This window comes from Heliconius melpomene, chromosome 4 (genome assembly GCF_056956725.1).
Source record: "Heliconius melpomene rosina isolate 202511_hmr_F chromosome 4, ASM5695672v1, whole genome shotgun sequence".
Classification (NCBI taxonomy): Eukaryota; Metazoa; Arthropoda; class Insecta; order Lepidoptera; family Nymphalidae; genus Heliconius; species Heliconius melpomene.
In genome coordinates, this window is record NC_140392.1 from 2115767 (window position 1) to 2128319 (window position 12553).

Consider the following 12553-nt stretch of genomic DNA (forward strand, 5'->3'; position numbering starts at 1 on the left):
AGGTTATGCAGAGGGAGCCTAGACACTCCATTCCCATTTTAAGGTCAACTTCTGGGGCATTGCCTTTAGAGTCAATTCTCTACGTCTTTATCTCAATAGCACTGTTTTCTTTTGTTAACAGAGCGAATGAATGAAAATAATTCTTTCTCCCAAGTGGTAATTGAACCCAGAAACGTGGCATTTACAGTCATACACTGTCCTACTGGGGTATGGTACAGTTCTTAATTATTAAATTTATTTCCGTAGACAAAGACAATCTAGTGTGAAGATAGGATATCTTCTTTACTTTTAGACCAATTTTCGAGACATTGCACGTTAAATGGCAAAACCCAACGCAGCGCTTTGTCTCGTTACCAAAGCGGAGGAAAAGGAGATGCCCCTCCCCCGAATGAGAACCCATGACCGTCGCGCTTACAATCATACGTAGTGCACCATGAGGGTCTCCAACATGAAATATGTTTCCAATAAATAATTATGAAATACATAAACAGACTATAAGAAGCTTACGTAAGCTAACTTAATTAACTTACCACGAGCTTAAATTAACCACCATGTTCATATGAAACCTCGAAATAAAGTCTTATTTTATACATTACGTTACTTTAGAAGTTCAAATTACATAAAAGTAAATGTTCTACCTCGGATTGTTCGAACCCACCGGGGTTTGATGGGTTAGAAGTTGATTGCTAACGTCATGGTTGCGGGTTCGATCCCACGCGGAGGAATAATTAATAAATTTATTAAAATTATTTTAACATCCCCTCTCTAGTAAGCAACATGATCATCTTTACAATAATTTAAGAAAATGTTAAAATATAATATTTAAATAATTTTCGTACACTATAATTATACTTACTATTAGCAAGATAACTAAAGTTTAACTAAATAAATAAAGTAAATTTCTCATATCATAACTTCTGAACGTAGAAATTTTTCGGATTTCTTTTTTAAAATATTATGCTTGGAGCTCTACCAATTGGGTCATATGTCCAAATACGTTACCGCAATATACATTTTACATCGATTGCTTAAAAATAATTGAATTTTTAGTCAGTAACATGATATAGGCTTTATACTTCAAAGTGAACGGAACGAAATGAAGAATAGAATGTTAATAAATTATCATCTAGTTCATTTGGTGCAACAACGACGTAATTGCACTGTAAGAAAAAAAATTAAATACAGTAGTATATACAAAGTAAGACTATTTAATAAAAGTTGATCGAGTCTCTTGAAAAAATAAAAAAATGGTCACGCTAGTTGTACTCGCCCGAGGATTCCGTACCAATTTTGAAAATAACCGGAACTTTAATTTATGAAAGTGAACAAACTTAAATTTGCAGGAATATAAACGCTCGTATCTTTTAATTTCGTTTTTATAGAAGCCTGATTTTTTTCTATGTTCCACGGGACTATACACATAAATATATAATATTAATTTCAGCTTGAAACCACCGCGTGAACTCGAGATAAATGGTGTCGACAGACGAACAGACGGACAAGAAATTGATCCTATAAAATTTTCATTTTTAGCTTTTGAGGTACGGAACCCTGAAAAAGGACTAATTTAAATAAGAATGTATATTAACCTATTATTCGTATTAACACTACACTACCAAATTTAAACGTTGTTGAACCATATACATGCACATACTTATAACGAACAAACTCAATTATAAGCTTTATAAATAAAACGTAATAAATTGAAGTGAATTCAGTTATTAAGGTAGCATTAAATTAATTTGTATAACTTTTTACAGTTCATGGAAATTGTGCCTTTAATTTTGCATATTTTATGCTCGCCGATGATTCGGTCACGCCAATTAATTTTAAATTGATTATTTTAGTAATAATCTGTATTATTTATTATATTATTTAATTTTATATAGGCAATTGTCATCGTAGCGCAGTAGTGCAGCGTATAACTGTAAGCGCTACGGGTATTGGGTTCGATTCCTCCTCGAAGAATAGAATGCTTTTCATTTTCTTGCTAAGGTTACAAGCCGAGACACGGCTTTGAGTTTCAATAGTCATTTCATAATGTCCGAAAATTACGCAGAAAGTAGGAAACGTAGTGTCTCAATACTAGGTTTCCTCTGCTTACTATGTTTATTGAACAAACGCGTTTATATAGCTAATTGATAGCACTGTATAGATTGGTAAGGATTTCGCTATGGGTTCAATTTTCTTTCTGAATATCCTAGATATATATGCAAAATTAAATTGAATATTAATAATTTTGCCGTTCTGGTGAAACATAGTGCAGCGTTGGGTATATGTCGAGCGATATGTCTCGAAATCTGATAGAAAGCGAAGAATAGAGTTTTTTTATTTGCTTTAGCGTATTCTGTAAAAAAACCTTAATAATTATATTAAAACATTTTTTCCTTATAATCCTTATTTAAAAACAAAACTTAATACACTATATATAAACAAAATAACACAGCTCTAAACTAGCGCTAGCATTATTATATAAAGTACTAAATTACTAGCCCACAGTGAATTGGAAACTTTGAACATTATCTTAACTTTAAACAAAATTCGTCTGCAAAAGTATTTCCAGACACGACATAGCAGGCAGGACGTACGAGAATCCACCTTAATATTTGTGTTGCAAAATAACAGGTTTTTGAGGTATTTCTAGCATCCTGCCTTGCTTTGTAAATTAATATTTTATTATAATGTTATACTAAAATAATTTAATAGCATTCTTTTTAACCTGTGACGCAAAAGGTCTGTGTAATGTCTATTGAACTATAGCTCCTGAAATAATGAAGCGATTTGAGTGCGGTTTTTTTCATCGCAGTGGCTCTTTGCTGTTTTATTAGCTGCACGCTGTATCCCACACATAGCTTTAGATAGAGAGAACTTAGTGTTAAAACACTCCGTTCCCCATTTTCCACCGAATTCTGGAGACATTGCCTGCTAAGTATCAGGTCTCAACGCAGTGCTTTGCCTTCGATATCAGAACGAAGGAAATAAAATATTTAATAATTTATTTCGTCGAGTGGGAATTGAATCCACGACCTGTCGTGTTTACAATCACATTTTGTGCCGCTGCGCTACAAATGGCCTCAAATATACCTATATATCATATTTTTTTTAGGTATCTTTTAATGTTTCAATTCTTATGTGTTATTGAGGATTCGATGTATATAATAATAGAGGAGGAGTATCAATAAGATAAGACAAAATAAATTTATAATATTTGACATTTTATTATGATTAGACATTCTATTACAATTTCTAAAATATTAGTTACTTAAATACACAGATAGATACATTTACATATTATAGTTCAAATTCCAAACTCACAGCCATTATAATTATAACAAATTACAAATAAATAAATTCTTATAAAATATTATAATCAAATAATTTTACATCTTTTCATAGCTTAATACATTTTAAAGGACTCTAACCTACAGAAATGTTAAAATTTAAAAGTACTTAATAATTAATTGAATACTGTAAACAAATTATAAATCGACAATCGTAATAATAGAATAGAAACAATTTTATACAACCAAAAATGCAAGGTAAGCAGTGTTGAGACACTCCCTTTTCCACTAAAAAATAATAAATAGCTAATATTCATAAATCGTATTTAATACAATATTAATTTAACTAACGATGCCAATAGTTTCAATATCTTTTGGATAAAAGAAATTGTTCTTTCGCATAGGAATGGACGAGATCTGCTGGTCCACCGGCATTCTGGTGTCATAGAGAGAGGGTGATTGAAATATGATGCCGAATGTACCTACGAAGCAGGCTATGGTGAACAGCCATAGGAAGAACCTATCCAGCACCATGGACATGAATTTCCAGTCTTCTACTACCTGTGAACAAAATGTTTATATTAATAATTGTTAATTTGAATTGAGGCACATGGGGCACAAAGTGTGACTGTAAAGCCGATTGGCCGATTATATTTCCGTTTCTTCGCTCTGGTGTCGAGGCAAAGCGCGGCGTTGAGATCCGCTACTCAATACGCAATGCCACCAGAATTCGGCGGAAAGTGGGGAACGGAGTGTCTTAACACTAGGTTCCCTCTGCCTACCCTGCTGTGAGCGGGATACATCGTGAAGCTGATTTTTTTTTTAATGAGCATATACATAAATGTTTGATAAATTACTTAAAAATTCTATTAAAAGTTTAATTTACGCCACCCTTCTGTAATTCTGAAATTAAAATGAAAATTTAAAAAGAGTTTTATCATAACCTGTCATTATATTGTAATTAAATCTGCTTGGACAAGGAAAATATTTGAAAAGATAAGTCGTCCTCTTTAATTAATTACCGATTTCAATATAAAGATTTTGCTTTAATCTTTACATATTATTTTACATATGAATATTTACCAGAATTTGCCAAAATGGAGAATTTACCATAAGTAATTCACTCAAGTAGGGGTCGAGCCCACATACGTCGTATTCACAATCATCAACCTGACCCACTGTGCCAGGACGGCCTCATTTTGGGTAATTCTTTGCAATTCAAATAAATTATTAAATTAAAATATCCCGGAAATAAATTCAATTTACACTTCACAGCATTACCGGGAGAGGAAAAGAAGTATTATTAGCAATTCCTCCTGACATCCGCCCCAATAGCTTTAGAGAGCTCTAATTTGATCTAGCTAGAGCGATAAGTAAAAGAGAATGTACTTTTATTTCACTTTTGTTTAACACTTTAAAGTTTCTTTCTTACAAATTCTATTCAATTATATAAAGGTTATATTAAAATCTTGTTTGCTAGTTTTCAAAGGCTTAATTTAACCCCCTTCTTGGGGAGTAAATTGTGAAGGTTTTTTCATTATGTCGCCGTTGGAACGAAAGTCGTTGCTCAACAATTTCCTGTCAGAAATTAAACGTTCGTTCCGTAATAGTAGAGCATCTTATTTACGTTCTAGCTGATAGGAATAAAGCCAAATATATATAGTGAAATCTGTTAAATTATTTTAGTTATTCATTCTTATTTATTTATTGTTACGACATTTATAAAAAAATGAGATAGAGAGAAAAGTTTTCACAGTCATGAAAAAGTAAAGAAATTGCTAAATTTTCGATAATATTTCTTTTATTTTTTAACTTCGCGCTACAAATAATTTATTTATATATAATTTATATTTTCTTAAAATTCTCACAAATTATATATTTTAGTAATTGTTGTTATTGCTTCGGGCGAAAAATGGAGAACGGAGTATTTTAACAGTAAGTTATCTGCACCTACAAAAAATCATAGGTTTCTGTTTAGGTTCAAAAAAACAAATCGATCTAAAAATCTACTTCTAAAAACAAAAACAGTATGATACGAAAATAAAATATTTGAAAAAAAACCTACAAAGCTTACCTCCTATCTTGGGATAAAATAGAAAAATAAGAACATTGTCATCTCTATGCAAACCGGAGCTTTCTTAAAGCTCCTTTGAGCTGAATATTAACGCTTTAATGTAATATTTTCACATTTTTAATACTGCTCGTGTAACTATTTCTTATGTTTTTCTATATTTTTTGATATCTAAAAATGTTTTGAATAATGTTTTAGGGCCGAGGCCGACATGGTACAGCGGTAGAGTTTCGGATTGCATCCGCGACGGTTGTCGGTTCAATTAAATAAGCAATTAGCCATTTAAGCGATGACTTTATGAATTTTGTTCAAATTAGCTTTACACTGTATCCCGCACACAGCAGGGTAGGCAAAGGGAACCTAGTGTTAAGACACTCCGTTGCCCTCTTTCTGCCTAATTCTGGAGGAACTCAACGCCACGCTTTGCCTTGACACCAGACCTAAGAAATGGAAATATTACTTTTAAATAAATATTTAATTTCATCGAGAGGAATCGATCCCACGAACCGTCTCATCCCACGGTACGACAGCTTCGATACACATAATTATAACAAACACAAAAGCTCACATACAAACGTTCGACAGTTATAATCTGATAAAGTTCATTAACTCCGTTCAGGTGCCGTTATAATTAAATATTGTAATGAGAGTACATTTCATACTTCCCATATATGGAAGTGTCTACTGACAAATATCATTTTAGCTGTAATTAAGTTGTAAGCTTTTGAAGCTTTTGTCGTTTTAAACAAAATAATATGAAGAAATCAAAATATATTGATTCATTTCATTTCATTTCATTGATATTCTCCACTTTCCGTCGATTTCTTCGATTCCTTTGAAAAAAATGAAAGTATTAAATATGTCACTTCCTCGAGTCAGGATCGAATTCACAACCGTCGAGTTATGGTCACACATTTGTGCCTCTGCGTATAATTTCTTCTTTAAACTTAATTAATTCTCATATCACTATTGTTTACTTCTCTTTTACAAAGATGCGTTTGTCTTGCGGCAAAACGGCGCAGGAGCACAAGCTAGGGAATCAAATATTTAACATTTTCATATCTTCGCTTGGGTAAGGAGGCAGAACGCATCGTTGAGTTCCACTACTCAACAAGCAACGCATCATTCGGCGAAAAGTGGGGAACAAAAGTGTTTTAATGGGAAAGGAGTGTCTTAACACTAAGTTCTCAGGCTACCTCAGCCTACCCAGCTACGTGCAGAACAATAGCGTGAAGCTAAAAAGCAAACATTAACCAATATACATAAATCCTCCCTACAAATATATACACAAAATTATCATTGTAAGTACAAACATTTACACAAATATCTGTTTGGCAATTATAAAATGTAATTTTAATACTAAAATTGCCATTAATTACTAACTATCGAGTGTTTGATTTGCTATCCGTATGTTTACACTTTACATTACGTAGAGTGCTTATGCATTCTATTTAATAATTGTGGCTTAAAATGGCAAATGCAATTTGCTCTCGTTTCACGCCGTTTTGATAACGAGGCGAAGCGCGGCGTTGAGTCCCGCCACTGAATACACAATATCTTAAGAATTCGGTGGAAAGTGGGGAACGAAAGTGACTTAGTAGTATGTTCCCAGGTTCCTCCTGTTTATTTTGCTATGGGCGGGATACAGTTTAATACCGCGCGATGCTATCCTATCCGTTTATCTGCTCATTTGACGAACTGAGGGCATAAGCATCGAGTCTGCGAAATCCAACCAGACCGAAGAAATGAAAATATAAATTTAAATAAATATTTCCTTTCCTCGAATGGAGATCGAACCCACAACCAGTCGATTTTGCTGCACACTTTGTGCCCCTGCGCCACGACTGGCCTGAAATCTCCAATATAAGCAGTATGTAAAAATTATAAACACAAAAATTTCTCAAAACAGCCAATAAACATCCATAAATATATCACAAAAAAGAAGTTATCTAAATATTTCCCTTCACATTTCCATCCAGAACGATGCCAAGCGATTAGTACTGACGTTAAGTGGCTTTCGCCATGACACACATGTCTGACACGATTTGCTTCAAAGACGCGTTTTTTGTCGCCCTGAGGACATTCTTTTTTTTCATATACCCTCCTACCTTTGATTTCGCCGTCTCTGGCTGTCTTTTTTTATTTTGAGAGTGTTGTTTGTTGTGAAGAAATGGGTCATATTGTAAATAACGTACTGAATGTTAGATATATTCTGTATTTTTTTAAAAGCTTTTATTATTATATTAATTTGTATAATTGTATATAGTATTGTTTTTTTAGCTTTGAACTGCATTTCGCACATAGCAGGAAAAAAAAAGAAAATATAAAAAAAAATATTTCAATCGAACCCACTACCTGTCGGGCTTACAGTCGCACGTTTATCCACCATGACTGGTCTCAAATATTATTGTAGAGTCCTACGTCCATTAGTATAGTTCGAACGGCTGATGGATAGATGGATGAATACCAGACCAGATGTTCCCATTAAGACATTCGACGAGTCACGAAACTCAACGCCGCACTCTGCCACGTTACCAGATCAAAGATATGAAAATATTTAATATTTTATAGTAATAATCTTTCACAATATTCTTAAAACGATCCGTATGAACCATTTTTATTTTCAATTTTATATCCACCATGTTAAAACATGTTCCTTCTAGTTAGCACGCCACTATGATATATAATATACGACAGCCCCGGTAAATGGGAAGTAAGTAACCTCCCTGGAGTAAACTGCACTCAGAGTAATTCCAGCGCTGGTTCGTTTACCACGACTTTGTAATTCCTCTGGGAGCGCCTTTGGTGTTGAATTATACTGTTTTCGATGCGCTTGTGTTGCCAGTGGTTGTTGTTGAGGATATTATTAGGTATTCTTAGATATAGTTGTCTTGTGTTAGGTTGTAGTAATTTCAACTTGCTTTAGGATGGGCAGAAGAAAATTGGGAACCTGATTTGGGAACCAATTATTACACGCTTATACTGTAACTAGCGGACGCGCGCAGCTTCGCTTGCGTATTTAGCGGTGAATTCTAATAAACCACGAAACATGTGTTCAATTAATGCATTTTTAAGAGTCTAAAAGAGTCGGTGGCGATTTAAAGGTTTTTCCATACAAACTTTCAACCCCTTATTTGCACCCTTAGGGGGTGAATTCGAGAAAACCATGAAACACATTTTCAATTAAATATTGTTATGAGTGTGAGTTTCAAATTTTATAATAATCGCTGGCGTTTTAAAAATGTTTCCATACAAACTTTCAACCCCTTATATGCACCCTTAGAGGAGGAATTCTAGAAAACGATGAAACACGTGTTCAATTAAATATGTTTAAGAGTCTGAATTTAATTTTTTATCAAAATCGGTGCCGATTTAAATTTTTTTCCATACAAACTTTCAACCGCTATTTCTCCCCTTTAGGATTAAAATTTTTCAAAATCTCTTCTTAGTGGATGTTCAGATTACGAAAGTAAACATCTGTCCAAATTTCACATTTCTACGCACAGCGGTTACGGCTGTGCGTGCGTCTTACCTCAGTCAGTGAGGACAAGTCCTTTTATATATATAGATTATAAAAAATTGTAATTCTTTGGGGAATGCTCGTGACATATTAAAAGTGGTGCTTTATTTCAGTATATCAATGAAGATATGTATACGTAATCCAGCCAGCAGTTGCGTCTCCAGGCACTGTCAGAAAATTAAGAAATAAGATATAGAAGGTAACCCGAGACGTTCTAGCAATATTTCATATGATTTTATGATAAGCTCGTCCGTTCGTCGTAAGATTTGTTATGACAGAAGGAAATAAATTAAAAAAACTCAATTAATCTGTCCAATATATGAAATTAAACCTAGAATATTTCTAATAATTGCGTATTTAGTTGCAGAAATCAACGCCGCAATTTGTCTATAACTAGAGCGAGGATATCAAATTATTTATATACTAGCGGACGCGCGCAGCTTCGCTTGCTTATTTAAGGGTGAATTCTAATAAACCACGAAATATGTTCAATGAAATATTTTTAAGAGTCTAAACTTAAAATTTTATAAAAATCGGTGATGATTTAAACATTTTTCCATACAAACTTTCAACCCCTTATTTGCACCCTTAGGGGGTGAATTCTAGAAAACCATGTAACACATGACAATTAAATATTTTTAAGAGTCCAAATTTCAAGTTTTATAATAATCGGTGGCGTTTTAAAGATTCTTCCATACAAACTTCAACCCCTTATTTGCACCCTTAAGGGAAGAATTCTAGAAAACCATGAAACACGTATTCAATTAAATACTTTCATAAATCTAAATTTCAAATTTTATAAAAATCGGTGCCGATTTAAATTTTTTTCCATACAAACTTTCAACCCCTATTTCACCCCTTTAGGATTAAAATTTTACAAAATCCCTTCTTAGTGGATGTCCAGATTACGAAAGTAAACATCTGTCCAAATTTCACGTTTGTACCATCAGCGGTTACGGCTGTGCGTGCGTCTTACCTCAGTCAGTGAGGACAAGTCCTTTTATATATATAGATAATAAATTCATACAAATGAAAATCGAACCTACAACCGTCATTTATACAGCCTCTATCTAAAATTATTTTCTATATTAAACACTATAAATAACATTTCAAACACTATATATTACACAAAAATACTAAATCCGCGATATTTCGCACTTGCGGCCGGGATGAGAGTAAATCGCAATTCAATATCCGCTCGAGCTGCAGTTCTTGTAATAGCTCCGAGGTTATTCGGGGACAACTGTTATCCTTTCGACCAACGTATTTATTTCTTACTTGTAATATAAATTTACTTATTTATTTTTTTAAGTTTTGGTTACTATTTTATTTTGTCTGTATGCTGCACATACACACACTGCACAGCAGAGTAAGTAATGAGAACCTGGGAACCTAGTTTTAGGACTTTTCCGTTCCCCAATTTCTAGAGGAAATGAAAATCTATATATATAAATTCGAAATATCACTCACTCACTCATCACGAAATCTCAAAAAACTACCAGAGCTAGGAATTTCAAATTTTGCACGGAGGTTATTTATAGGACGTAGGTGCTCGCTAAGACAGGAATTTGCAATATTCGACTTTTAATGGGTTGTTTTTGGGGTTGAAAGTTTGTATGAAACTTCGTTACTACAAATGCTAGGAGTCTCAAATTTTGCATGGACGTCACTTAGAGGACGTAGGTACTCATGGAGACAGAAAATAACGTAGTTCACGCAGGCGAAGCCGCGGGCGGGCTGCTAGTATTATATATTTCGATGCCCACACATCGAGCCAACAAGCGTTGCATTATAGCTTGTGAAGCCTCTTCCTTAAAGGCCTGTTTCATAAAGTACAATGTTCATAATTATACTCGTACTCATTTAAAATGTCAATGCAAACTAAAGAAAAAAATACTTGTACTAAAAATTATACCCAACTTTTATAGAATCACGTCTCGACATTACCCAATAGAGTGTAACCCAAAGCGGCATTTAAACGAAACCTTAAAGTTTTACGATCACAGAGAGTTTTAAAATAAAAAATAGAGTCGACCGAGCTTAAACTAGAAGATACCCCACTCTAAGTGGATTTCTCACAAATATATGCATTTCATATTTTTATAGAAGCTCTTCGGCCAACTTTGAGGAATAAAAGCTCGAAGTAAGTTTTCTTGTTGGAAACATTTTACGGGTAAACTTAGTGGATTAACAAATTATCTTCATTCCGTTACATAATTTTGCTTGAGGACCGCAGAATTGGTTCAGTGACTAAATTAAAATGTTTGAAATTTATTTTTATATGTCGTGAAATTCAGGAATCGAACCCAATGACGACGTGAACAGAAATAAATAACAGTATATCTTTGCAACTCCAGAATTTGGCGGAAAGTGGGGAACAAAAGTCTGTTAATGGAAACAGAGTGTTTTGACACTAGGTTCCTAGGAACCCTCTACCTACCCAGTGCCGTGCGGAGCTACAACATAAAGCTATAATTTGTTTTTTAAATTGTTAAAAATTGCAGGGTAGGTAAAGAGGACCTAGTGAACCTAAAACAACATACTCCGTTCCAAAATTTCCGCTTGAACACAAGAAATTCCGTGTTAAGTGGCGGAACTTAACGCTACGCTTCTTCTTGCCAGAGAGAGGTATTGAAAATAATTAATTTTCCCAACTGGGAATCGAACCTTAAGCCACCACGAATTTAATCCTAGTTTACGACTTTCATACAAACTTATATTAAAGATGCAAAAATTGTATTTTAAGTAGATAATTGAATATAAAATAACCAATAAGAACTTATTTCTTGAAAAGGTAAAATGAAAATGAAAAAATTCTCGCTTCAAAACTTGCGCTAACTTTTAACTATCGATAATATTCATTAAGTTTGAACTGTTGAAGCGTTTTATTGATAATTGAATGGTTGTGATATTGCACTCTACTTGCATTTTATTATATGTATGTATATAAATTGTCAAGAAATGATTGTGGAACGTAAGTGCCTTAATGGGAACGGAGTGAATTAACATTAGGTTTCCACGTTCCCTCTGCCTACCCTGCTGTATGTTGGACTGTATCAAATGTGAAGCTAAAAAGTACGCAATGAGAGTCTTAAACAAAGAATATAAATAGGAATATACAAATGTGTATATTTTTATGGCTTCCGCTGTATAACGCATTTACCTGGGCAAGCAAAAAGAACTTTGTGTAGACTCGGGAATAATTTCCATCAATTTTTTTAAACATGCGTGTTGAATAGCAGAACTCTACGCCGTATTTTGTCTTGTTACCAAAGGGAGAAAATGAAAATAGTTCTTAGCTCCGAATGACAATCAAAACCTCAACATAAATGAAACGGTGATTAATGGAATATTTTTTTATCAAAGTAACTTTGATAAAAATATATGCTTTTATCACTACTTCTCCTCTATCATCAGAAAAATAAAAAAAACACTAATCTATTTCAGCAATCACCAAAACGTCAAAATTGAACCAAGGATTTATAATTCAACATAAATTCAAAGATTCCCACAATATCCTGTCCGCTTAGATAAGGGAGGCCCATTTATAAAGTGGCAAACATAATTAAGTATTTTAATGTCGAGTTAGACGACCGCCCTAAAACAGATGGAACCAGCTACTGTATTAAAATATTTTTTAGGCGTAATATTATTTTAATAAAAATGAAAAATTTACGTAAA

At 33.5% G+C, this 12553-nt stretch overlaps 1 protein-coding gene across 2 annotated transcripts in view; it reads right to left on the minus strand.

Annotated features, from left to right (window-relative positions):
* Window positions 1-3198: 3198 nt before the first annotated feature.
* The window catches only part of nAChRbeta2 (nicotinic acetylcholine receptor beta2), a 31248-nt gene continuing 21893 nt past the window's right edge, over window positions 3199-12553 (minus strand). For both annotated transcript variants that reach the window (XM_085208133.1, XM_085208132.1), the window contains exon 11: window positions 3199-3842. In XM_085208133.1, the coding sequence (XP_085064259.1) occupies window positions 3624-3842 (219 nt within the window). In that variant the 3' untranslated portion in view covers window positions 3199-3623. The remainder of the gene's footprint in view (window positions 3843-12553) is intronic.